A 26,959-nucleotide genomic window follows, 5' to 3' on the forward strand; every position below is an offset into this window, starting at 1 on the left:
CCCTGGTAGCCCGGAGATGGATTTTGTTAATGTGGAGGGACTCAAAACCCCCGAGTGTGGAGACCTGGGTTAGCGATATGGCGGGGTTCCTCAGCCTGGAGCGAATAAAGTTCGCCTTGAGAGGGTCCTTGATGGGGTTCTCCCGGTGGTGGCAACCTTTCCTTGACTTTCTCGGGGAGCAGTAAGTGTCAGCAGCAGCAGCATCCCGGGGGGGGGGGGGGGGGGGGGGCACTGTTGATATAAATGGAGACAAAACCCACCTTGCTCTGTTTTAAAAAAAAAAATTCTGTTGTGTAAGTAGTTTCATTGTAAGCTTTGGGCTATGCTTATTGTTTTTTTTATTACTATCTGTATTTCTATTTTTGTTATGTAAAAACGCTCATTGGAAAAACTTTAATAAAACATTTATTTTAAAAAAAGAGACGGTGCTGGTGAGCCTCCTTCTTAAACAGCTGCATCTATGTGGTGTAGGTATACCACAGTGCAGTTAGGGAGGGAGTTGCAGGATTTTGACCCTGTAACAGGCTGATATATTTCGAAGTCAGGATGATGTGTGACTTGCCGAGGAACCTGCAGGAGGTGGTAGTTTTCCCATACATAGGAACAGAAGAATTAGGAACAGAAGAAGACAATTCAGCCCTTTGAGCCTGCTCCACCATGCAATCCGATCATGGCAGATCTCTTCCTGGTCTCAAATCCACCTCCCACCTGTTGCCCATATCCCTTCAACCAGTTTTATCAAAAATATATCTATCTTTCTTGAAACCATTTCATGACTCAGATTCCACCGCACGATGGGCCAGCGAGTTCCACAAATTCACCACTCTCTGCGAGAAGTAGTTCGTCCTCATCGCAGTTCTAAATCTGTCGCCTCTCAACCTATAGCGGTGACTTCTCATTCTAGGTTTCCCACCAGGGAGAACATTTGGTCTGCATTTACTTTATCAATTCCATTTAGTATTTTATACACCATGCTCAGATCCCCTCTCATCCTTCTAAACTCCAGCGAGTATAAACCCAAACTGATTAATCTCTTCTCATACGAAATCAATCTGGTGAACTTCCTCTGAACATCCTTCCTCAGATAAGGAGACCAAAACTGGACACAAAATTTGTGGCTTTTGTAAATGACTTGGATGAGGAAGTGGAAGTTTGCCGATGACACAAAGGTTGGTGGAGTTGTAGATAGTGCTGAGGGCTGTTGCAGGTTACAACAGGACATTGACAGGATGCAGAACTGGGCTGAGAAGAGGCAGATGGAGTTCAACCTAGATTAATGTGAAGTGATTCATTTTGGAAGGTCGAAGTTTAATGCTGAATACAGGGTTAAAGGCAGGATACTTGGAAGTGTGGAGGAACAGAGGGATCTTGGGGTCCACGTACATAGATCCCTCCTAGTTGCCACCCAGGTTGATAGGGTTGTTAAGAAGGCATATGGTGTGTTGGCTTTCATTAACAGGGGGATTGAGTTTAAGAGCCGCGAGGTTTGCTGCAGCTTTATAAAACTCTGGTTAGACCACACTTGGAATATTGTGTTTAGTTCTGATCGCCTCATTATAGGAAGGATGTGGATGCTTTGGAGAGGGTGCAGAGAAGATTTACCAGGATGCTGCCTGGACTGGAGGGCATGTTTTATAAGAAAGCTTGAGGGAGGTAGGGCTTTCCTCACTGGAGAGAAGAAGAGAGGTGGCTTGATAGAGGTGGACAAGGTGATGAGAGGCATGGATAGAGTGGATAGCCCGAGTCTTTTCCCCAGGGTTGAAATGGCTGTCACGAGGGGATATAATTTTAACGTGATTGGAGGAATGTTTGGGGAGACGTCAGAGGTAGGTTCTTTACACAGAGAGTGGTGGGTGTGTGGAATGCACTGCCAGCAGAGGTGGTGGAGTCAGAGTCATTAGGGACATTTAAGCATCTCTTGGACAGGCACATGGACAGCAGTAAATTGAAGGAGTGTAGGTTAGGTTGATCTTAGATTAGGATAAGTGATCGGCACAACATTGTGGGCCGAAGGGCCTGTACTGTGCTGTACTGTTCGATGTTCTATAATACTCCAGATGTGGTCTCACCAACACCCTATATAATTGCAACACCACTTCTCTACTTTTATATTCCAGTCTTTTTGCAATAAACGCTGACATTCTAGTTGCCTACATTTGCGGCCCTTGTCCTTTGACCATACAGTGCAGAATGAGACCATTCGGCCCATCGAGTCTGCACCAACCCACTTAAGCCCTCACTTCCACCCTATCCCCGTAACCCAATAACCCCTCCTAACCTTTTTGGTCATTAAGGGCAATTTATCATGGCCAATCCACCTAACCTGCACGTCTTTGGACTCTGGGAGGAAACCGGAGCATCCGGAGGAAACCCACGCAGACACGGGGAGAACGTGCAGACTCCGCACAGACAGCGACCCAGCAGGGAATGGAACCTGGGACCCTGGCGCTGTGAAGCCTCAGTGCTATCCACTTGTGCTACCGAGCTGCCCGTGCAGTCCTTTGTGATGAAGGCTGAGGGTTTGGAAGGTGCTGTCAAAGGAGGCTTGGCAAATCATTGCAGTACATCTTGTAGATGGTACACACTGTTGATTTCCTTCCCTAAAGGACACCAGTGAATCAGTTGGTTTGCTTTGACAACTAATGATGAGCATTTAATTCCATATTTTTTTAATAATTGAATTTAAATTCCACCAGCTGCTGTGGTGGAATTTGAACCTGGATTACTAGCCCAGTGAGGTCACTATGACGCCATTGCCTCCCCTCTACATAAGGGGCAGCTTTGTGTTTTGGGGTAACATGCTTTGTTAGAACTCAAAAGTGTTTGGCAATAAGACTGTGCCAGCAACAATTATGTCCTGATATGTTGAGAACTTGCTGGCTCTTTTCCAGCACTTTCTATTTTTATTTGTGGGAAGCGGATGCGTAGGGATAATTCAATTAAGCCAACAGATCAAAACCACATGCACATCGAAGCTTGGAACCCTTTCAGGAACTTGACCAGTTTCACATTGTCAGCCGCTACATTGTGTGCACTTTCCCAGTTATAGATGGCATAGGTGCGGGCGTGAAGTTGATCACAATTCGCACTTTTCAACAGCTTCAGTGTAAGAAAGTATTCCACAGTGCTTCACGGAAGTGTGAACAATGAGCACTTGAGATATGGAATGGTGGTTGGAGGGTTGAAGGCAGGAATAAAGCAGTGAGTCTTCAGCATGCACGTGATAGGCAGGAGAGAGGCTGAAAGTTGAAGACGTTTAGTGGAGAAAATTTCAGCCTATGGGACCAAACATCAGATGGGTCCACCAGTGACATTTTCTTATTTACTCGCAGATCCTGAGCCGCCTGGCTAGGCCAGCATTTTTACCCACCCCTAACTACCCTTTGAGAAGGTGGCAATGAGCCGCCTTCTTGAACCACAGCAGGGTCTGCAGCGTAGGTATGTGCGCAGTGTTGTTAGAGAGGGGGGGGTCCCGAGATCTTGATCCAGTGATGGTGAAGGAAGCAAGTTCCAAATCAGGATGCTGTGCAACTTGCAGGGGAATTTGCAGATCGTGGTTTTCCCACATGTCTGCTGCCCTGGACCTTACAGTAGTAGAGATCGCAGGCGTAGATCATGTGGGGTTGGGGCAGGGGATGCAAAGAGGGCCAAAGTTGGAAAACTTGGAGGGCATGAATAGGAACTAGGTTCCAGGGGTAACCAACTTCAGTGAGACTGGAGAAGCTGGGTCTGCTCGTCTTCGAACAGAGGAGGTTGAGAAGAGATTAGACAGTGGTGTGCTAAATCACGAGGGGTCCAGACAAAAGGAGATGGGGAGAAACTGCTCCCATTGGCGGTAAACGCGAAAACCAGCAGGCACCGATTCATGGCCATTTGGCAAAGGACTCAAAGATGACATGAAGACAAATGCTTTTAACACAGTGAGTGGTCAGGATCTGGAATGCACTAAGTGCACGGTGGAGGCAAATTCAAACAACTCAAAAAGGGAACTGAATATGTACTTGAAGGGAAAAAAAGGCAGAGCTACTTTGAAAGGGCTGGGGAGAAGGACCAGCTGAACTGCAGAGATCCAGCATGGACTCAATGGGCCGAATGCCCCTTCCTGTGCTTCAGTGATTCGATACCGATTCTGGTGATGAGAAGGTTTCTCATGAGGGGGAAATTGAATTGAAAGGGTCTCTGTTAGCTGGAGTTTGGAAGAGTCAGACGTTGTTTCATGGAATTGCATGTTATTCTTACAGGACTTGAGGGGCTCCTGGCTGGAATGCTTAGATCTGGGTGTCATAATCTCAGGATAAGGGGGCAGACGGTTAGGGCTGAGACATGTAGAAATCTCTTCCTTCAGTGGATTGCGAAACTTTGGAATTCTCTGCTCAGTCGTCGAGTAGATTTAAGATTGGGGCCGAGAGATTTCTGGACACGAATCAAGAGAGAATTGGGTGCGGGTGGCAAAGTGCAGTTGAGGCAGAATATTTGCCAGGGTCTTGTTGAATGACGTACAGGACAGAGGGGCAGGTCTCCCCCAGTCCTATTGCGTCACCTGAGTGTGAGGTCAGGTGTAATGCCTGGCTCTGGCATGTCTCTCTTGTGGGGACCATGAATTGGATTCAGTTTGAATTGTGTTTTGGAGCGGGCAAGGAGCTGGATTAGGGGTTTGCCCCTGTCCACACTCTGAGCTCTGGCTTTGTAACTCTGATAAAGTAATTTTTAAAAAGTGGAAGAGGTTACACAGGTCAGGAAGGCTAAGGGTTTCGGAAGGGCATGGGGGTTGAAAGCACAGATTTTGAAACGCAAGGCAGTCAGAATTGGCAAGCTGCTGGTTTGTTTGTTGAGGGCAGGCAGGAAGGTCCCCAAGTGTGGGCTACGCTGCGGCAGCAGAATTCTGCATCACTGCCAAACTGAGAATTGGTGGAATTCTAGATCACTCTGGTGAGGAAAGCGTTGGGGAAGGGAAAAAAAGTAAATGGGGTACAGAAAACTAAACAGGTGGATAAAAATCCCTCTATAGGCAGAGTGCCTTCTGGAATGCAACACATGAAATGATAGTGGAATCAGAATCTGCAGTAACTCATGTTCACTTGGAGGACTAATTTGCAGGGTTTTGGGGTAAAGGTTCGGGATCAGAGGAGAGGTGGCAAGATGGATACAGAACTGCTCAGTCACAGAAGGCAGTAGAAGGTTGTTTTTCTGAATGGAAGGTTGGGACTAGTGGTGTTCCGCTGGGATCTCTATTGTTTGTAGTATACACAAACGATTTGGAGGAAAATGTAGATGGTCTGATTAGTAAGTTTGCGGATGTCACCAAGGTTGGTAGAGTGGCAGATAGAGTTGAGGATTGTCAGAGGGCTTAGATAGGTTGGAGACTGGGGCAGAGAATTGGCAAATGGAGTTTAATCCGGACAAATGTGAGGTCATGCATTTTGGTAGATCTAACATCGAGGGGAAATATACCGTAAATGGCAAAACTCTTAGGAATATCGACAGTCAGAGAGATCTGGCGTGAAGGTCCGTAGATCTTAGAACGTGGGAACACGGGGCAGCACTGTGGCACAGTGGTTAGCACTGCTGCCTCACGGTGCTGAGGTCCCAGGTTCGATCCTGGCTCTGGGTCACTGTCCGTGTGGAGTTTGCACATTCTCCCAGTGTTTGCGTGGATTTCGCCCCCACACCCCAAAGATGTGCAGGGTAGGTGGATTGGCCACGTTAAATTGCCCCTTAATTGGAAAAAATGAATTGGGTACTCAAAATTTTTTTTTTTTTTCAAGTGGGAACGCAAGTGGACAAGGTAGTCAAAAAGGCATATGGAATGCTTGCCTTCATTGGACGGGGCATTGAGTATAAAAACTGGCAAGTCATGCTGCAGTTGTATAGAAACTTGGTAAGGCCGCACTTGGAATATTGAGCACAATTCTGGTCGCCCCACTTCCAGAAGGATGCGGAGGCTTTGGAGAGGGTGCAGAGGAGGTTTACGAGGATGTTGCCTGGTCTGGAGTGTGTTAGCTATGCGGAGAGGCTGGATAGACTCGGACTGTTTTCATAAGAAAGACGGAGGTTGTGGGGTGACCTGATAGAGGTCTACAATATTATGAGGGGCATGGATAGAGTGGGTGAGAAGGCACGCTTCCCAGGTGAAGGGGTCACCAGGGGGCATAGGTTTAAGGTCCGTGGCGCACCGTTTAGAGGAGATGTGCGAGGCAGGTTTTTTACGCAGAGGGTGGTGAGTGCCTGGAACATGTTGCCAGGGGAGGTTCTGGAAGCAGATACATTAACGGCATTCAAAAGGCACCTCGACAAATATATGGATAGGATGGGTAAAGAGGGATACAGCACAACCAAGTGCTGAGGATTTGGGCCAAGATTGGTATCATGACCGGTACAGGCTTGGAGGGCTGAAGGGCCTGTTCCTGTGCTGTATTGTTATTTGTATCGAGCAGCTCTTTCAAACAGCCGGCACAGATACCTCCTCCTCTGCCGTGAGATTCGATGATTCTAATGCTCCAGATAGGGAGGGGAAGGTGGGAAAAATCAGTTGTTTATGCCATCCCTGATCTCAATCCAGTAATTTGTGTTGCAAACTGAGCAGTTGAGAACCGAAACAGGATTGGCTGTGATCTCCCTCCCAATCTCCTCATTCACAATCAAACACCCCACACCAAACACAGACTGGGGCTCATATGAGTATACCTCCTGGCTAAGGTACTGAAGATGAGGTCTTTGGGGCGCAGTTGTTGGCGTTCCCTGCCTCTGAGCCAGAAGATCCAGGTTTTTTTGTAATTCAGAGTACCCAATTATTCTTTTTTCCAATTAAAGGGCAATTTAGCGTGGTCAATCCACCTAACCTGCACATCTTTGGGGTGTGGGGGTGAAACCCACGCATGGGGAGAATGTGCAAACTCCACCCGGACAGTGACCCAGGGCCAGGATTCGAACCCGGGTCCTCAGCGCCGCAGGCCCAGTGCTATCCACTGCGCCACAAGTCGCCCTATAGAAGCTCCAGTTTTGAATCCCGCTCTGGGTCTTGGTGTCCACATGATTACTCACCTAGAAATCCTTCCAATATAGGGTGGCACGGTAGCGCAGTGGTTAGCACTGATGCCTCATGGCGCTGAGGAGCCGGGTTCGGTCCCAACCCCGGGTCACTGTCCGTGTGGAGTTTGCACATTCTTCCCGTGTCTGTGTGGGTCTCACCCCCACAACCCAAAGATGTGCAGGGTAGGTGGATTGACCACGCTAAATTGCCCCTTGATTGGAAAAAAAAATTCAACTTTAAATTTATTTTTTAAAAATCTTTCCAATACCCCTATGGTCGGCAGTAATGGTGGAGGAATTCCTTGGTCGGCTACTCTTGATGCAGAATGGCGTCCCTCAAGCTATACTCAGTCTCTGGTGACAGGCTAACCTACGGAAAACATGCCTAAGCATGTGCTTTGCCGGCTTTGTGTGTCATTAGACAGTGGGAAAAGCCAAATCTAAGGTCCGGAAAGGTGACCCGCCCCGTGAGGTGTCTTGGGCTGTTTTTCTTGAGGCAGTACAGGTGAGAAAGTAGAAGACAGGGAGAAATATTTTGAACTTGTGTGTGTGGGGAATTTGTAGGGCACTGATGAAGCCTGGGTGGTTTGACACACCAATATTGTTTAAAGCTGCCTCAGGGGCTTCACGGATACCTTCAGATGGGTGTTCAAAGCCGCAGTCGACAATGGCGCGCAGCAACTCTGGTTTCAGCAGGAAGTCCCGGAACCCGGAGCTGTGGATGGACACGTACGAGCCCTTCACGTCCTTCTTAAGGGGCACCTCCGAGGAATCGCCAGCCGCCTGATTTTCAACCTCATCATCTTCGTAGTCCAAGAGCTCATTATCGACGTCATTTTCTGCCATTGTGTAGTTTTGCTTTTGCTAAAGCAAGGAGAAAGACAGAACATGAGAGTATTCATTTCAAAATTAGACACCCTGCTCTAGTGATCCAGGCACTTGGAGCTCTTAAACCCCTTTAAACATTAGCCCTATACTTACACCCCATAGATAGGCTCAATCATAGACACACTTGTCCCCAACGGTATCTTGTTCTTGCAGTGGCAAGTTCAGCTTGTTCTCAAATAAAAATCTGCGGTGCTGCTCAGTTGGCACATGAAGGGGGCAAGAAATGCCGCAACTTGCCGTGAACAAAAAGGATCCAATGGGGAAACGGCCAAGCAGATTCAACTGTAACATTCGAAAGAGAAGACTTCAAGCAAAAACATTTACACAACTGTGGGGAAAACGAGCAGTGGGAATGCGTGTTCGTACTACCCTCATTGCTTCTGGGGTCAGCACATGCTATTTTAAAACAGCCTTCAACTCTGCTGAAACCAAGGAGGCCTCGGGCAAGGTCGAGAAGTTGAAGGAGTGCGTCATCCATGCATGTCTGAAGCATGTGGTTTGATTACGGTTTATAGCAATAAAGTGATTGAAGAACTTAAGTGGACCATTAAACCGTGGTAACAGAATCACTGGGAGAGACTGACATGAGCATCTGTATCCGTTTGGCTCCGTGCTATCCAAAGTCTGCAACGTCTGTCTTAGAATGTACTGTAGCTCAGCGTTTGGATGTCTGGAATGCACAACGGGAGGAGAAAGGGTGCCCAGTAAGGATAGAATTGGCATGAGTAAACCACAGTTTGCTGTAATCGTGCTGGAGTTGTGAAACCTGCGCTCTTGTAGCAAGTGAGTTGTTAACTCAATAATGAAGAACAATATCACACCGGGATCATGTTGTATGTTTCGACTGAGTGATCATGCTGGATTGTGCAACATGCAAATTAGGAGTAGGTCACTCGGCCCCTCCTCCATTCAAGACGTTCATGGCTGATCTGATTATAACATCAACCCCATATTTCTGCCTGCCCCAATAACCATTGACTTGTTAATCAAGAATCTATCTAGCTTTGCCTTAAAAATATTCAAAGGGTTGCGTCCACTGCTGCTTGAGGAAGAGAGTTCCAGAGACTCACGACCCTCTGAGAGAAAAAAATATCTCACCTCCATCTTAAATGGGAGACTCTTTTTTTTTTTGATAAACAATTTTATTGAGGTATTTTTTGGCATTGTAAACAGTAGAATTACAGAACGAGAAAACAAAAGGACTGTACAATAAACAAAGTACATAGTGCAATTGCTGTAACCCATCCCACCCAGATCTGCCTAATTGACCCTCTATACTGCATTCCCCTAACCCTCCCTCCAACCCCCCTGCTGACGATTAATTCTCCGCAAAGAAGCCAATGAATGGTTGCCACCGCCGGGCAAACCCTAACAACGACCCTGTCAAGGCGAACTTGATTTTCTCCAAGCCCAGGAAACTCGCCATGTCTGACAGCCAGGCTTCCGACTTCGGGGGCTTTGAGTCCCTCCAAGCTAGAAGTATCCGTCTCCGGGCTACCAGGGAAGCAAAGGCCAAGATGTCGGCCTCTTTCTCCCCCTGGACTTCCGGGGCCTCTGAAACCCCAAAAATCGCCACCTCTGGACTCATTGCCACCCTTATGTTCAATACTCTAGACATGATGTCCTCAAACCCCTGCCAGTATCTCCTAAGTTTTGGACACACCCAAAACATGTGGACATGGCCTGCTGGTCCTCTCAGACACTTTACACACCTGTAATCTGCTCATCCGGGACACTGTCACGTGGGCCCGGTGGATGACCTTAAATTGAATCAGGCCAAGCCTGGCACATGTTGCAGTCCCATTAACCCTGCTCAGCACCCTCGTCCACAGGCCTCCCTCAATCTCCCCTCCCAACTCCTCCTCCCATTTATGCCTCAGCTCCTTGGTCTGCGTCTCCTACCATGAGCTCATTGTAAATATCCGAGACACTTCCCTCCCCCACCCATCCTCTAGACACTACCCTATCTTGGATCCCCCTTAGTGGCAAGAGTGGAAAAGATGGCACCTGCCTGCGCAAAAAGTCCTTCACCTGAATATACCGGAATTGGTTCCCCCTCGTCAACCCAAACCTGGCCTCCAGCGCCCTCAAGCTACGGAAGCTCCCTTCCAAAAACAAATCTTCCAACTGCTCAATCCTCGCCCTCTGCCATATCCGAAATCCCCCCGTCCAACCTCCCCGGGGCTAACCAATGGTTGTCACATATCGGGGACCAGACCGATGCTCCCACGTGCCTCCTCCACTGGACTGGTGGAGAAGCGCGCTGGCAGGAACGGCTGAGGTGCCGTCACCAACGCCACCAGACTGGTACCCCTACATGAGGCCGCCTCAACCCGTTCCCAAGCCGACCCTTCCCCCACCACCCACTTCCTTATCATGGCTATGTTGGCCACCCAATAATAGTTGCTGAAATTTGGCAGTGCAAGCCCCCCTTCCCCCCAGTTCCGCTCGAGCATCGCCCTCTTCAGTTGCGGGGACGTGCCCGCCCATACAAAGCCCAAAATGATCTTGCTTACCCTCTTAAAAAAGGAATGTGGAATGAAAATGGGGAGACACTGGAACACGAATAAGAATCTCGGGAGGACCGTCATTTTGACTGTCTGTACTCTCCCTGCTAACGACAGCGGGAGCGCATCCCATCTCCGGAACTCCCCTCGCATCTGATCTACCAGCCGGGACAGGTTCAGCTTGTGTAGTCGACCCCAACCCGCGCCACTTGTATTCCTAGGTACCTGAAACTGTTCCCAACTAACCGGAACGGCAGCTCCCTCAGCCGGTCCCCTTGGCCCTTCTCCTGAACTACAGACATTTCACTTTTCGTCATATTCAAATTGAACCCCGAAAACCGGCCGAATTCCCCCAGGGTCGCCATGATTCCGTCCATCACCGCCATTGGTCCGAAACGTACAAAAGCAGTTCACCTGCATACAATGAAACCCTATGCTCCACCCCCCCCCACCCCTTCCAAGCCCCTGAAGCCCTCAGAGCAATTGCCAGTGGCTCAATAGCTAGCGCAAACAGCAATGGGGAGAGGGGGCACCCCTGTCTCGTCCCCCGGTGCAGTCTAAAATAATCGGAAGTCGTCCTGTTTGTCCTCACACTCGCCTCCAGGGACTGATATAGCTGCCTGACCCAGTCTATGAAACCCACCCCAAATCCAAACCGTCCCAGCACCTCCCATAAGGAGTCCCACTCTACCCGGTCAAATGCCTTCTCCACGTCCATTGCCACCACTACCTCCACCTCCTTTCCCTCTGGGGGCATCATGATCACATTGAGCAATCTTCTTATATTTGCCACCAGTTGCCAACCTTTAACGAACCCTGTTTGATCCTCCCTAATAACACTCGGCACACAATCCTCAATCCTAGTGGCCAAAAGCTTTGCCAGCAGTTTAGCATCCACGTTAAGAAGGGAGATCGGCCTATAAGACCCACACGACTCTGGGTTAAAATCAAGGAGATGGTAGCCTGCGACATCTGGGGCAGCACCCCCCTGCCCCTTGCCCCATTAAAAACCTTGACCAGCAGCGGCCCCAATATCCCAGAGAACTTTTAATAAAATTCTACTGGGTACCCATCCGGCCCCGGGGCTTTACCTGACTGCATGGCCTTTAAGCCCTCAAATATTTCCTCAGCCCTGATCGGGGCGCCCAGCCCTTCTACTATCTCCCTGCCCACTTTTGGGAATGTCAGGCCGTCTAAGAAGCGTCTCATCCCCTCCGGCCCCGCGGGGGGCTCCGAGCTATAGTTTGCTATAAAAGTCCTTGAAAGCTCTGTTCACACCCACCGCATCCCCTACCAAGTTACCGCCTTCATCCACCACTTTACCTATTGCCCTAGACGCCTCCCTCTTTCTGAGCTGCTGAGCCAGCATCCTGCTGGCTTTCTCTCCATGTTCATATACCGCACTCCTCGCCTTACTGAGCTGGTCCACTGCCTTACCCGTGGACACCACCCCAAACTCCGCCTGCAGCCTCCTCCGTTCCCTCAAGAGCTCTGCACTCGGGGTCCCCTCATACCTCCTGTCAATCTGCAGGATCACCGCTAACAGTCGGTCCGTTTCTGCCCTGTTCGTCTTGTCCTCCAGAGCCCGGAATGAAATCGGCTCCCCTCTCACCACTGCCTTGAGCGTCTCTCACACCACCGCTGCGGAGTCTTCCCCCGTATCGTTGACGTGCAGCTAGTTTTGTATACACTTCCTCACCCTCTCGCAAACCCCTTCATCGCCAGCAGTCCCACATCCAGCCTCCACTGCGGGCGCTGGAAGCTCTCTTCACTCACCTGTAGCTTGACCCAATGCAGGGCATGGTCAGAAATGGCAATTGCCGAATACTGCGCATGCACCACCCTTGTCAGTAGATCCCTACTCAGTATTTAAAAAAATCGATCCGGGAGCAGACCCTATGGACGTGCGAGAAAAAGGAGAACTTCTTCCCTGTCGGCCTTCTAAACCTCCACGGGTCAACCCCCATCCCCGTCTGCTCCATGAACTCCCTCAGCTCTTTTCCCATTGCTGACACTCTGCCCGTTCTTGAGCACGACCGGTCCAGGCCTGGATCCATAACTGTATTGAAATTCACTCCCATAATCAGCTTGTGGGAATCCAGGTTGGGTATCTTCCCCAGCACCCTCTTTATGAAATGCGCATCATCCCAGTTTGGCGCATATATGTTGACCAGGACCACCTTCCTCCCTTCCAGCTTACCGCTAACCATAACGTAGCGACCTCCCCATCTCAAACTGCACCCGCTTGTTCACCAGAATCGCTACCCCCCCTGGTCTTAGTATCTAGCCCTGAGTGGAATACCTGACTAACCCAGCTCTTCCTCAACCGAATCTGGTCCGCTACCTTCAGGTGCGTCTCCTGCAACATTATCACGTCCGCCTTTAAAGCCCCAAGATGTGTGAACACTTTTGCCCTCTTCACTGGCCCATTTAGCCCTCTAACGTTCCACGTGACCAGCCTAGTTGGAGGGCACCGCTCCCCCCCCCCCCCCCCCCCCCTTGCCGGTCAGCCATCCGCTTTCCTGGGCCTGCCCCCAGCCCGTGCCCCGCGCCTCTGTAACCCCGCCTCCTGGCAGTGCCCATCCCCTACCTCTTCTCCGCTTCTAAAATCAAATCCCTCCCTCGTCAGCCGAACAACCCCCCCCACCCCCAACAACACTAACCTAACCCCATCCCTAATCTGATTGTATACACCCCCCCCCCCACTGTGCTCCCACAGACTAGCTCACCCTGCTAGCCCACAGCTCCGCCGCCAGCGTGTCTCCCACTTATTGTTGCCTACCTGCCCTCCCCCCGCCCATCAAAACCATCGCCCACATCGACCCAGCCCCGACAACTGCTCACTTGAAGAAACTGACGCCAACCAAAGTCAGTATAAAGAAAAACAAAGCCAAACTCTTGCCATAATACAGATCAAAGTAATACTACTCAAAATAATACAAAGTCAAAAATCCCCACCATCATCCCCCTCACAACACAGAAACCTCACCGAAATCGAATAATTAGCCACGCCTTATTTTTAAACAGTGACCCCCAAGTTCCAGATTCTTTCATCCTCTCCAAAGCCACCCTGTCAATATGCCCTCGTGATCTTAAATGTTTCAACCAAGTTGCCTCTTACTCTTCTGAACTCGTGGGTATAAGCCTCGCCTCTCCAACCTTTCCACCAACCCATTCCTGGTATTCGTCCTGTAAACCTTCTCTGAACTGTTTCTAACCCATTTACATATTTCTTTGTGTAAATACGGAGACAAATACTGTACACAATGCTCCAGATGTGGTCTCACCTGTGCCCTGTACAACTGAAGCAAAGGGCAGTGGAAATCTGCCCTGGTCTCCAACAAAAAGAAATCAATAGAAAATTTCCAGAATCGAGACTGACAAAATTTTGATCAGGTTATGGACTTTAACTCAGGTAAATGTGTTTGAGGGACAGCTAAGGCATGGAGCGAATCGACAACACTCTGAAGAGTCATGGACTCAAAACATTTGCCCTGTTCTCTCCCTGCAGATGCTACCAGACCTGCGGAGTTCATCGTATGATTTCTGTTTCTATTATCTAAGAATGATGGTTAGGGCAAAAAATTAAGAATGGCCGGCCTGAAGCCCAGTACGCTCCTGTATCAAATAAGGCACAGCGCAGTGTAAGTGAGGGGTCGCAGCCTCGGGCGTGGGAGGGAGGGAGGGGTCGCAGCCTCGGGCGTGGGAGGGAGGGAGGGGTCGCAGCCTCGGGCGTGGGAGGGAGGGAGGGGTCGCAGCCTCGGGCGTGGGAGGGAGGGGAGGGGTCGCAGCCTCGGGCGTGGGAGGGAGGGAGGGGTCGCAGCCTCGGGCGTGGGAGGGAGGAGGGGGTCGCAGCCTCGGGCGTGGGAGGGAGGGAGGGGTCGCAGCCTCGGGCGTGGGAGGGAGGGAGGGGTCGCAGCCTCGGGCGTGGGAGGGAGGGAGGGGTCGCAGCCTCGGGCGTGGGAGGGAGGGAGGGGGTCGCAGCCTCGGGCGTGGGAGGGAGGGAGGGGTCGCAGCCTCGGGCGTGGGAGGGAGGGGAGGGGTCGCAGCCTCGGGCGTGGGAGGGAGGGAGGGTCGCAGCCTCGGGCGTGGGAGGGAGGGAGGGGTCGCACCCTCGGGCGTGGGAGGGAGGGAGGGGTCGCAGCCTCGGGCGTGGGAGGGAGGGAGGGGTCGCACCCTCGGGCGTGGGTGGGAGGGAGGGGTCGCAGCCTCGGGCGTGGGAGGGAGGGAGGGGTCGCAGCCTCGGGCGTGGGAGGGAGGGAGGGGTCGCAGCCTCGGGCGTGGGAGGGAGGGAGGGGTCGCAGCCTCGGGCGTGGGAGGGAGGGAGGGGTCGCAGCCTCGGGCGTGGGAGGGAGGGAGGGGTCGCAGCCTCGGGCGTGGGAGGGAGGGAGGGGTCGCAGCCTCGGGAGCGCGGGGAGGGAGCGGAGGGGTCGCAGCCTCGGGCGCGGGAGGGAGGGAGGGGTCGCAGCCTCGGGCGCGGGAGGGAGGGAGGGGTCGCAGCCTCGGGCGCGGGAGGGAGGGAGGGGTCGCAGCCTCGGGCGCGGGAGGGGAGGGAGGGGTCGCAGCCTCGGGCGCGGGTGGGAGGGAGGGGTCGCAGCCTCGGGCGCGGGTGGGAGGGAGGGGTCCGCACCCTCGGGCGCGGGTGGGAGGGAGGGGTCGCACCCTCGGGCGCGGGTGGGAGGGAGGGGTCGCACCCTCGGGCGCGGGGTGGGAGGGAGGGGTCGCACCCTCGGCGCGGGTGGGAGGGAGGGGTCGCACCCTCGGGCGCGGGTGGGAGGGAGGGGTCGCACCCTCGGGCGCGGGTGGGAGGGAGGGGTCGCACCCTCGGGCGCGGGTGGGAGGGAGGGGTCGCACCCTCGGGCGCGGGTGGGAGGGAGGGGTCGCACCCTCGGGCGCGGGGTGGGAGGGAGGGGTCGCACCCTCGGGCGTGGGTGGGAGGGAGGGGTCGCACCCTCGGGCGTGGGTGGGAGGGAGGGGTCGCACCCTCGGGCGTGGGTGGGAGGGAGGGGTCGCACCCTCGGGCGTGGGTGGGAGGGAGGGGTCGCACCCTCGGGCGTGGGTGGGAGGGAGGGGTCGCACCCTCGGGCGTGGGTGGGAGGGAGGGGTCGCACCCTCGGGCGTGGGTGGGAGGGAGGGGTCGCACCCTCGGGCGTGGGTGGGAGGGAGGGGTCGCACCCTCGGGCGTGGGTGGGAGGGAGGGGTCGCACCCTCGGGCGTGGGTGGGAGGGAGGGGTCGCACCCTCGGGCGTGGGTGGGAGGGAGGGGTCGCACCCTCGGGCGTGGGTGGGAGGGAGGGGTCGCACCCTCGGGCGTGGGTGGGAGGGAGGGGTCGCACCCTCGGGCGTGGGTGGGAGGGAGGGGTCGCACCCTCGGGCGTGGGTGGGAGGGAGGGGTCGCACCCTCGGGCGTGGGTGGGAGGGAGGGGTCGCACCCTCGGGCGTGGGTGGGAGGGAGGGGTCGCACCCTCGGGCGTGGGTGGGAGGGAGGGGTCGCACCCTCGGGCGTGGGTGGGAGGGAGGGGTCGCACCCTCGGGCGTGGGTGGGAGGGTGGGGTCGCACCCTCGGGCGTGGGTGGGAGGGAGGGGGTCGCACCCTCGGGCGTGGGTGGGAGGGAGGGGGTCGCACCCTCGGGCGTGGGTGGGAGGGGGTCGCACCCTCGGGCGTGGGTGGGAGGGAGGGGTCGCACCCTCGGGCGTGGGTGGGAGGGAGGGGTCGCACCCTCGGGCGTGGGTGGGAGGGAGGGGTCGCACCCTCGGGCCGTGGGTGGGAGGGAGGGGTCGCACCCTCGGGCGTGGGTGGGAGGGAGGGGTCGCACCCTCGGGCGTGGGAGGGGTCGCACCCTCGGGCGTGGGAGGGGGGGGAGGGGTCGCACCCTCGGGCGTGGGAGGGGGGGAGGGGTCGCACCCTCGGGCGTGGGAGGGAGGGAGGGGTCGCACCCTCGGGCGTGGGAGGGAGGGAGGGGTCGCACCCTCGGGCGTGGGAGGGAGGGAGGGGTCGCACCCTCGGGCGTGGGAGGGAGGGAGGGGTCGCACCCTCGGGCGTGGGAGGGAGGGAGGGGTCGCACCCTCGGGCGTGGGAGGGAGGGAGGGGTCGCACCCTCGGGCGTGGGAGGGAGGGAGGGGTCGCACCCTCGGGCGTGGGAGGGAGGGAGGGGTCGCACCCTCGGGCGTGGGAGGGAGGGAGGGGTCGCACCCTCGGGCGTGGGAGGGAGGGAGGGGTCGCACCCTCGGGCGTGGGAGGGAGGGAGGGGTCGCACCCTCGGGCGTGGGAGGGGAGGGAGGGGTCGCACCCTCGGGCGTGGGAGGGAGGGAGGGGTCGCACCCTCGGGCGTGGGAGGGAGGGAGGGGTCGCACCCTCGGGCGTGGGAGGGAGGGAGGGGTCGCACCCTCGGGCGTGGGAGGGAGGGAGGGGTCGCACCCTCGGGCGTGGGAGGGAGGGGAGGGGTCGCACCCTCGGGCGTGGGGAGGGAGGGAGGGGTCGCACCCTCGGCCGTGGGAGGGAGGGAGGGGTCGCACCCTCGGCCGTGGGAGGGAGGGAGGGGTCGCACCCTCGGGCGTGGGAGGGAGGGAGGGGTCGCACCCTCGGGCGTGGGAGGGAGGGAGGGGTCGCACCCTCGGGCGTGGGAGGGAGGGAGGGTCGCACCCTCGGGCGTGGGAGGGAGGGAGGGGTCGCACCCTCGGGCGTGGGAGGGAGGGAGGGGTCGCACCCTCAGTTTATACCCCGGGCTGGGAAGGGGTCTATACTTTGGGAGTAGGGCCCATACTTTGGGGGGGGGTTCATTTCCTGCGGAGGGAGCGTGGGTTGCATCTCCCGCGCGGATGGGTGGGGATGGTTTGCGTTTCCCGCGCAGGGTGGGGGATTTGCATCCCCCTGATTTCGGGAAAGCGGTTGCACTACCGCTTGGCAGGGGGGGGGGCATTTCCCGTGCTGTGGGACAGGTGTATCATCTGGAGGAGAGTGAAGGGCGAATGGAGGGGTGAGAGAGAAGGGCGAAAGGAGGGGGGGGGAGAAAGAGGGCGAAGGGTGGGTGGGGGTGGAAGAGGGTGAAGTGGGGTGGGGATGAGAGGGTGGGGGATAGGGCAAAGGGTGGGGGGGAAGAGAGTGGGACAGGAAAAAGGGAATGGGGGAGGGGCAAGGGGGGAGGGGGCAAAGTGGGGGGGGAGAAGGCAAAGTGGGGGGGGAGAAGGCAAAGTGGGGGGGGAGAAGGCAAAGTGGGGGGGGAGAAGGCAAAGTGGGGGGGGAGAAGGCAAAGTGGGGGGGGAGAAGGCAAAGTGGGGGGGGAGAAGGCAAAGTGGGGGGGGGAGAAGGCAAAGTGGGGGGGAGAAGGCAAAGTGGGGGGGGAGAAGGCAAAGTGGGGGGGGAGAAGGCAAAGTGGGGGGGGGAGAAGGCAAAGTGGGGGGGGGAGAAGGCAAAGTGGGGGGGGAGAAGGCAAAGTGGGGGGGGAGAAGGCAAAGTGGGGGGGGAGAAGGCAAAGTGGGGGGGGAGAAGGCAAAGTGGGGGGGGGGAGAAGGCAAAGTGGGGGGGGAGAAGGCAAAGTGGGGGGGAGAAGGCAAAGTGGGGGGGAGAAGGCAAAGTGGGGGGGGGAGAAGGCAAAGTGGGGGGGAGAGAGAGAAGGCAAAGTGGGGGGGAGAGAGAAGGCAAAGTGGGGGGGGAGAGAGGCAAAGTGGGGGGGGGAGAGAAGGCAAAGTGGGGGGGGGGGGGGGGAGAGAAGGCAAAGTGGGGGGGGGGAGAGAAGGCAAAGTGGGGGGGGGAGAGAAGGCAAAGTGGGGGGGGGAGAGAAGGCAAAGTGGGGGGGGGGGAGAAGGCAAAGTGGGGGGGAGAAGGCAAAGTGGGGGGGGAGAAGGCAAAGTGGGGGGGGAGAAGGCAAAGTGGGGGGGGGAGAAGGCAAAGTGGGGGGGGAGAAGGCAAAGTGGGGGGGGAGAAGGCAAAGTGGGGGGGGAGAAGGCAAAGTGGGGGGGGAGAAGGCAAAGTGGGGGGGGAGAAGGCAAAGTGGGGGAGGGGGAGAAGGCAAAGTGGGGGGGGGGAGAAGGCAAAGTGGGGGGGGGAGAAGGCAAAGTGGGGGGGGAGAAGGCAAAGTGGGGGGGGGAGAAGGCAAAGTGGGGGGGGGGAGAAGGCAAAGTGGGGGGGGAGAAGGCAAAGTGGGGGGGGAGAAGGCAAAGTGGGGGGGAGAAGGCAAAGTGGGGGGGGGGAGAAGGCAAAGTGGGGGGGGGGAGAAGGCAAAGTGGGGGGGGGAGAAGGCAAAGTGGGGGGGGGGAGAAGGCAAAGTGGGGGGGGAGAAGGCAAAGTGGGGGGGAGAAGGCAAAGTGGGGGGAGAGAAGGCAAAGTGGGGGGGGGGGGAGAAGGCAAAGTGGGGGGGGGGGGAGAAGGCAAAGTGGGGGGGGGGGGAGAAGGCAAAGTGGGGGGGGGGGGGAGAAGGCAAAGTGGGGGGGGGGGGGAGAAGGCAAAGTGGGGGGGGGAGAAGGCAAAGTGGGGGGGGGGGAGAAGGCAAAGTGGGGGGGGGGAGAAGGCAAAGTGGGGGGGAGAAGGCAAAGTGGGGGGGGAGAAGGCAAAGTGGGGGGGGGAGAAGGCAAAGTGGGGGGGGAGAAGGCAAAGTGGGGGGGAGAAGGCAAAGTGGGGGGGGGAGAAGGCAAAGTGGGGGGGGAGAAGGCAAAGTGGGGGGGGGAGAAGGCAAAGTGGGGGGGGAGAAGGCAAAGTGGGGGGGGAGAAGGCAAAGTGGGGGGGGGAGAAGGCAAAGTGGGGGGGGGGAGAAGGCAAAGTGGGGGGGGGAGAAGGCAAAGTGGGGGGGGAGAAGGCAAAGTGGGGGGGGGAGAAGGCAAAGTGGGGGGGGGGAGAAGGCAAAGTGGGGGAGGGGGAGAAGGCAAAGTGGGGGGGGGGGGAGAAGGCAAAGTGGGGGGGAGAAGGCAAAGTGGGGGGGGAGAAGGCAAAGTGGGGGGGGGGAGAAGGCAAAGTGGGGGGGGAGAAGGCAAAGTGGGGGGGGAGAAGGCAAAGTGGGGGGGGAGAAGTCAAAGTGGGGGGGGGAGAAGGCAAAGTGGGGGGGGGGAGAAGGCAAAGTGGGGGGGGGAGAAGGCAAAGTGGGGGGGGAGAAGGCAAAGTGGGGGGGGAGAAGGCAAAGTGGGGGGGGGAGAAGGCAAAGTGGGGGGGGGAGAAGGCAAAGTGGGGGGGGAGAAGGCAAAGTGGGGGGGGAGAAGGCAAAGTGGGGGGGGGAGAAGGCAAAGTGGGGGGGGGGGGGAGAAGGCAAAGTGGGGGGGGGGGGGAGAAGGCAAAGTGGGGGGGGGGGGGGAGAAGGCAAAGTGGGGGGGGGGAGAAGGCAAAGTGGGGGGGGGGAGAAGGCAAAGTGGGGGGGGGAGAAGGCAAAGTGGGGGGGGGAGAAGGCAAAGTGGGGGGGGGAGAGGCAAAGTGGGGGGGGGAGAAGGCAAAGTGGGGGGGGGGGAGAAGGCAAAGTGGGGGGGGAGAAAGCAAAGTGGGGGGGGAGAAGGCAAAGTGAGGGGGGAGAAGGCAAAGTGGGGGGGGGGAGAAGGCAAAGTGGGGGGGGGGAGAAGGCAAAGTGGGGGGGGAGAAGGCAAAGTGGGGGGGGAGAAGGCAAAGTGGGGGGGGGAGAAGGCAAAGTGGGGGGGGGAGAAGGCAAAGTGGGGGGGGAGAAGGCAAAGTGGGGGGGGGAGAAGGCAAAGTGGGGGGGGGGAGAAGGCAAAGTGGGGGGGGGAGAAGGCAAAGTGGGGGGGGGAGAAGGCAAAGTGGGGGGGGGAGAAGGCAAAGTGGGGGGGGGAGAAGGCAAAGTGGGGGGGGGAGAAGGCAAAGTGGGGGGGGGAGAAGGCAAAGTGGGGGGGGGAGAAGGCAAAGTGGGGGGGGAGAAGGCAAAGTGGGGGGGGAGAAGGCAAAGTGGGGGGGAGAAGGCAAAGTGGGGGGGGGAGAAGGCAAAGTGGGGGGGGGAGAAGGCAAAGTGGGGGGGGGGAGAAGGCAAAGTGGGGGGGGAGAAGGCAAAGTGGGGGGGGGGAGAAGGCAAAGTGGGGGGGGAGAAGGCAAAGTGGGGGGGGGAGAAGGCAAAGTGGGGGGGGAGAAGGCAAAGTGGGGGGGGAGAAGGCAAAGTGGGGGGGGGAGAGGCAAAGTGGGGGGGGGAGAAGGCAAAGTGGGGGGGGAGAAGGCAAAGTGGGGGGGGAGAAGGCAAAGTGGGGGGGGAGAAGGCAAAGTGGGGGGGGGAGAAGGCAAAGTGGGGGGGGGAGAAGGCAAAGTGGGGGGGGGGAGAAGGCAAAGTGGGGGGGGAGAAGGCAAAGTGGGGGGGGGGAGAAGGCAAAGTGGGGGGGGAGAAGGCAAAGTGGGGGGGAGAAGGCAAAGTGGGGGGGAGAAGGCAAAGTGGGGGGGGAGAAGGCAAAGTGGGGGGGGGGAGAAGGCAAAGTGTGGGGGGGGGTGTTATGGGGCAGGGTTTAGAGAACCCCAAAGTGTATCATGGAGTTCCCCTGACCCACAACTTTTAAGAGATTGTGGTATAGGGAGCACACGTCCCACTCTACAGGTGTGATACAGCAAAAATGGAAAACGATTTTTTTTAAAGCAAAACAATGTTTATTCTATGAACTCAAGTTAACCTTTTCAAACATAGTGAACATATTAGCAACCATTAATTCAAATACAACCCCAAAGAATAGCAACTGAGTAATCCTTTAAGCTTTCCTTTTAACATCCATAAGACTTAAAACACCTTTTATCAGAAGCACATCAGGTTAAAGTCACTACTGTTATTAGTTTGAAATCACCAGAATCGATTTACAGTCTTTAGGTTACAGAGAGAGACTCTAATAGACCTTCTGTCTGTGACTGCAGCTATCCAGCTCTGAAAACGAAACAAAAACACACCCTGCAGCAAACAGCCTAAAACGAAAGTTAAAAGCTGACAGACTGCCCAGCTCCACCCACACTCTGACATCACTGCAGTAATATGAGCAGCCAAACATTTCTTAAAGCGACATTCTCATGACACTTCCCCCCCCAAGAAAAAAAATAAACCATCAACTTCAAGATGGTTTCATTTTTCACCTTTTCACCATTCTTTAAGAAATGCACACAGTAAATATACATTTTCGTTTCAAAAAACAACACAGGCAAACAGATATAACATAGTCCATTTTTGTTCTTCCTCCAACTGGAATCCTTTGCGATTGACAGTCTCTGAACAATAAGGTCTCTACACGATCCGTCCATTTCTCTACGCCTCGGCATGATTCTTTAAAGTCAGATACTGTAGTTAGATCTGATCACAGAGTCCCTTGTAATTCTCCAACACAGGAGCATTGGTTATCACAGCTTTCAGGCAGTCAAATGCCTGTTGAAACTCCGCTGTCCATTGAAATATTCGACGTTTCTTCAGCAAGTCCATCAGTGGAGCAATCACACTACAAAACCTTTGCACAAATGTTCGATCAAATTCACTCATGCCAAGAAGTCGCATTATTTCCCTTTGTCTTGAGGGTATCGGAAACTCCTCAATAACTGTTGGTTTCACATCCTGTGTGACCATTCGACCGTGTCCGATTGTATGGCCAAGAAAGTGACTTGGGCTTTTCCAAATTCACTTTTGGCTAGGTTTATCACCAAACCACCTCCTGAAGTCGATCGAATCAACTCCATCAGATGTTTCAAATGTTCTGTCCATGTCTGGCTGAAAATCATCAGATCGGCGATATATACCGCACAATTGGGTAATCCTGAAACAACTTTGTTAGTTAACCGTTGAAATATGGCTGGGGCACTTTTCATGCCAAATGGCATAACTTTGAATTGGTATATACCATCTGGAGTCACAAAAGCTGAAATCTCCTTCGCCCTTTCGGATAAAGGTACCTGCCAGTAACCTTTAAGTAAATTCAATTTGGAAATAAAAGCGGATTGTCCCACTTTCTCAATGCAATCCTCCAAACGTGGGATAGGATAAGAGTCCGTTCTTGTAACTGCATTAACCTTTCTATAGGCCACACACAACCGTTGGGTGCTGTCTGATTTCAGTACCATCACTATGGATGAGCTCCATTGGCTGCAACCCACTTCAATTATGCCATTTTTAAGCATACTCTCAATCTCTTTGTTAACCTGTGCCAATTTTAAAGGGTTAAGTCTGTATGGATGTTTTTTGATTGGAACAGCATTTCCCACATCTACATCATGTATAGCCATTTTAGTACTTCCCAATTTATCTCTACAAACTTGCCCATGTGATATTAATAACTCTTTCAGGTCAGTCCGTTTTTCCTCTGTAAGATAACTCAACAATTTATCCCAATTTTTAAGAACATCCTCATTTTCCAATTTAATTTGAGGAATGTCAAATTCACAGTCATCTGGATTTGGTTCGTCACTTTGAGTTAGAATCATTAAAACCTCCTTTTTCTCTCCTTCCGTTTCAAAGTGCCTTTTAAGCATATTCACATGACACACTCGGTGAGTCTTCCTTCTATCTGGTGTTTTTAATCACATAATTCACCTCACTTAATTTCCTTTCAATCTGATACAGTCCACAAAACCTAGCTTTTAAAGGCTCCCCGACCACTGGTAACAACACAAAAACTTTATCCCACTGGCAAAACTACGAACTTTGGATTTCTTGTCCGCTACCCGTTTCATCACATTTTGTGCAACTTTCAAATGTTGTCTAGCCAATTCACCTGCTCTATTTAATCGTTCCCTAAAATTTGACACGTAATCCAATAGTGTAATTTCCGATTTCTCACCCACCAATTTCTTTTTAATCAATTTAAGTGGTCCTCTTGCCTCATGACCAAAAAGTAATTCAAAAGGACTAAATTTGGTAGACTCATTAGGTGCATCCCTAATTGCAAACAGTACGAATGGAATTCCTTTATGCCAATCCTCTGGATCATCTTGACAATAAGCCCTCAACATTGTCTTTAATGTCTGATGCCACCTTTCTAACGCTCCCTGCGATTCTGGATGGTGCGCAGTTGATTTAAATTGCTTTATTCCTAAGCTATCCATAACTTCTTTGAATAACCTTGAGGTAAAAATTGATCCTTGATCCGGTTGTATTTCTCTGCGTCGTCCATATCGAGTAAAGAATTTAAGTAACTCCTCCACAATCTTTTTAGCTGTAATATTACGTACTGGAATGGCCTCTGGAAACCTAGTAGACACATCCATTATAGTCAAAAGATATTGGTTCCCACTTTTCATTTTAGGAAGCGGTCCTATGCAATCAATTAGGACCCTTGTAAAAGGTTCCTCAAATGCTGGAATGGGTATGAAGAGCACTGGTTTTATCACCGCTTGAGGTTTCCCTATCACTTGACATGTGTGACATGATTGTCAAAATGTAACTACATCTTTATGTAGTCCAAGCCAATAAAAATGTTTTTGTATTTTAGCTCAAGTTTTCCTTATTCCCAAATGACCTCCCACTGGTACCTCATGTGCAACTCGCAACACCTCCTTTCTATACCCTACCGGCAATACTACTTGATGAACTTCTGCCCACTTTTTATCCGCCTGCAATATGTCCATTTTCTCATCAAGTCATCGCTTTTGGGTACTAACACTCTGGTATACTCTCAGATTCCTCTTCCGTATATGCTTTCTGATATATCCGTTTTATTTGTATATCTTTCTGTTGTAACTCCGCCAACTTTCCTGAACTAAAAATACCCGCCTCATCCTCCACCTGTTCTTGTTCTTTTTCAACCATCTGATCAAAAATAGTTTCTGATAATTGGACTTCAACTTCATCTTCACGCTTTGATTTCTCGTCTTAACCTGTGACTTTGCGACCTTGTTACCACACAATCCGGAAAAATCCCAGGATATTTGTCCTTCAACTCTTCAGTTGTCTGATTTTCCACTAGCTTATCAACCACAGTAGGCATCACTCCCACCTGCGATCCAGCTTTATCATTACCCAAGATAAACAGAATTCCTGGACAAGATAGTTTCTCTATTACTCCTACTACCACTTCACCACTCTTCACTGGACTTTCCAACCTTACCTTATATAATTGAACACTACTCCTCTCACCCTGAATTCCACATATTACCACCTTTTCTGGCAACATTCTTCCCAAATTACATAACTCCTCATCTCTTACCATTAAAGATCGACTAGCTCCCGTATCTCTTAAAATTGTGACTTCTTTACCTGCTCCTCCTGATACACACGAGTAAACTTTACCCACACAAGTAAATTCTTGAAAGAGATCTGGCACCTTCTTATCAATCACCTCTTGATCAGGCTGTACAGGGTGGGGGGGAGAGGTGGCGAAGGGGGTGGGGGGGGAGAGAGGGCGAAGGGGGTGGGGGGGGAAGAGAGGGCGAAGGGGGTGGGGGGGGAAGAGAGGGCGAAGGGGGTGGGGGGGAAGAGAGGGCGAAGGGGGTGGGGGGGAAGAGAGGGCGAAGGGGGTGGGGGGGAAGAGAGGGCGAAGGGGGTGGGGGGGAAGAGAGGGCGAAGGGGGTGGGGGGGAAGAGAGGGCGAAGGGGGTGGGGGGGAAAGAGAGGGCGAAGGGGGTGGGGGGGAAAGAGAGGGCGAAGGGGGTGGGGGGGAAGAGAGGGCGAAGGGGGTGGGGGGGAAGAGAGGGCGAAGGGGGTGGGGGGGAAGAGAGGGCGAAGGGGGTGGGGGGGAAGAGAGGGCGAAGGGGGTGGGGGGGGAAGAGAGGGCGAAGGGGGTGGGGGGGAAGAGAGGGCGAAGGGGGTGGGGGGGAAGAGAGGGCGAAGGGGGTGGGGGGGAAGAGATGGCGAAGGGGTGGGGGGGAAGAGAGGGCGAAGGGGGTGGGGCGGGAAGAGAGGGCGAAGGGGGTGGGGGGGAAGAGAGGGCGAAGGGGGTGGGGGGGAAGAGAGGGCGAAGGGGGTGGGGGGGAAGAGAGGGCGAAGGGGGTGGGGGGAAGAGACGGCGAAGGGGGTGGGGGGGAAGAGAGGGCGAAGGGGGTGGGGGGGCAAGAGAGGGCGAAGGGGGTGGGGGCAAGAGAGGGCGAAGGGGGTGGGGGCAAGAGAGGGCGAAGGGGGGGTGGGGGCAAGAGAGGGCGAAGGGGGTGGGGGCAAGAGAGGGCGAAGGGGGTGGGGGCAAGAGAGGGCGAAGGGGGTGGGGGCAAGAGAGGGCGAAGGGGGTGGGGGGGGGAAGAGAGGGCGAAGGGGGTGGGGGGGAAGAGAGGGCGAAGGGGGTGGGGGGAAGAGAGGGCGAAGGGGGTGGGGGGAAGAGAGGGCGAAGGGGGTGGGGGGAAGAGAGGGCGAAGGGGGTGGGGGGAAGAGAGGGCGAAGGGGGTGGGGGGAAGAGAGGGCGAAGGGGGTGGGGGGAAGAGAGGGCGAAGGGGATGGGGGGGGAAGAGAGGGCGAAGGGGGTGGGGGGGGAAGAGAGGGCGAAGGGGGTGGGGGGAAGAGAGGGCGAAGGGGGTGGGGGGAAGAGAGGGCGAAGGGGGTGGGGGGAAGAGAGGGCGAAGGGGGTGGGGGAAGAGAGGGCGAAGGGGGTGGGGGGAAGAGAGGGCGAAGGGGGTGGGGGGAAGAGAGGGCGAAGGGGGTGGGGGGAAGAGAGGGCGAAGGGGGTGGGGGGGAAGAGAGGGCGAAGGGGGTGGGGGGAAGAGAGGGCGAAGGGGGTGGGGGGAAGAGAGGGCGAAGGGGGTGGGGGGAAGAGAGGGCGAAGGGGGTGGGGGGAAGAGAGGGCGAAGGGGGTGGGGGGAAGAGAGGGCGAAGGGGGTGGGGGGAAGAGAGGGCGAAGGGGGTGGGGGGAAGAGAGGGCGAAGGGGGTGGGGGGAAGAGAGGGCGAAGGGGGTGGGGGGAAAGAGAGGGCGAAGGGGGTGGGGGGAAAGAGAGGGCGAAGGGGGTGGGGGGAAGAGAGGGCGAAGGGGTGGGGGGAAGAGAGGGCGAAGGGGGTGGGGGGAAGAGAGGGCGAAGGGGGTGGGGGGAAGAGAGGGCGAAGGGGGTGGGGGGAAGAGAGGGCGAAGGGGGTGGGGGGAAGAGAGGGCGAAGGGGGTGGGGGGAAGAGAGGGCGAAGGGGGTGGGGGGAAGAGAGGGCGAAGGGGGTGGGGGGAAGAGAGGGCGAAGGGGGTGGGGGGAAGAGAGGGCGAAGGGGGTGGGGGGAAGAGAGGGCGAAGGGGGTGGGGGGAAGAGAGGGCGAAGGGGGTGGGGGGAAGAGAGGGCGAAGGGGGTGGGGGGGGAAGAGAGGGCGAAGGGGGTGGGGGGGAAGAGAGGGCGAAGGGGGTGGGGGGAAGAGAGGGCGAAGGGGGTGGGGGGAAGAGAGGGCGAAGGGGGGTGGGGGGGGAAGAGAGGGCGAAGGGGGGAAGAGGGCGAAGGGGGTGGGGGGGGGAAGAGGGCGAAGGGGGTGGGGGGGGAAGAGGGCGAAGGGGGTGGGGGGGGAAGAGGGCGAAGGGGGTGGGGGGGAAGAGGGCGAAGGGGGTGGGGGGGGAAGAGGGCGAAGGGGGTGGGGGGGAAGAGGGCGAAGGGGGTGGGGGGGAAGAGGGCGAAGGGGGTGGGGGGGAAGAGGGCGAAGGGGGTGGGGGGGAAGAGGGCGAAGGGGGTGGGGGGGAAGAGGGCGAAGGGGGTGGGGGGGGAAGAGG

The 26,959-nt window shown here is 55.5% G+C and overlaps 1 protein-coding gene across 3 annotated transcripts in view; it reads right to left on the reverse strand.

The window, feature by feature from the left end:
• Window positions 1–26,959, reverse strand: part of LOC140390380 (spliceosome RNA helicase DDX39B) — a 62,483-nt gene that overhangs the window by 33,036 nt on the left and 2,488 nt on the right. For 2 of the 3 annotated variants that reach the window (XM_072475494.1, XM_072475493.1), the window contains exon 2: window positions 7,665–7,893. In XM_072475494.1, the coding sequence (XP_072331595.1) occupies window positions 7,665–7,875 (211 nt within the window). In that variant the 5' untranslated portion in view covers window positions 7,876–7,893. Of the gene's footprint in view, window positions 1–7,664; window positions 7,894–8,010; window positions 8,030–26,959 lie in introns of those variants that run through there. The other variant, XM_072475495.1, reaches the window with a different exon arrangement.

This window comes from Scyliorhinus torazame, chromosome 14 (assembly GCF_047496885.1).
Source record: "Scyliorhinus torazame isolate Kashiwa2021f chromosome 14, sScyTor2.1, whole genome shotgun sequence".
NCBI classification, from domain to species: Eukaryota; Metazoa; Chordata; class Chondrichthyes; order Carcharhiniformes; family Scyliorhinidae; genus Scyliorhinus; species Scyliorhinus torazame.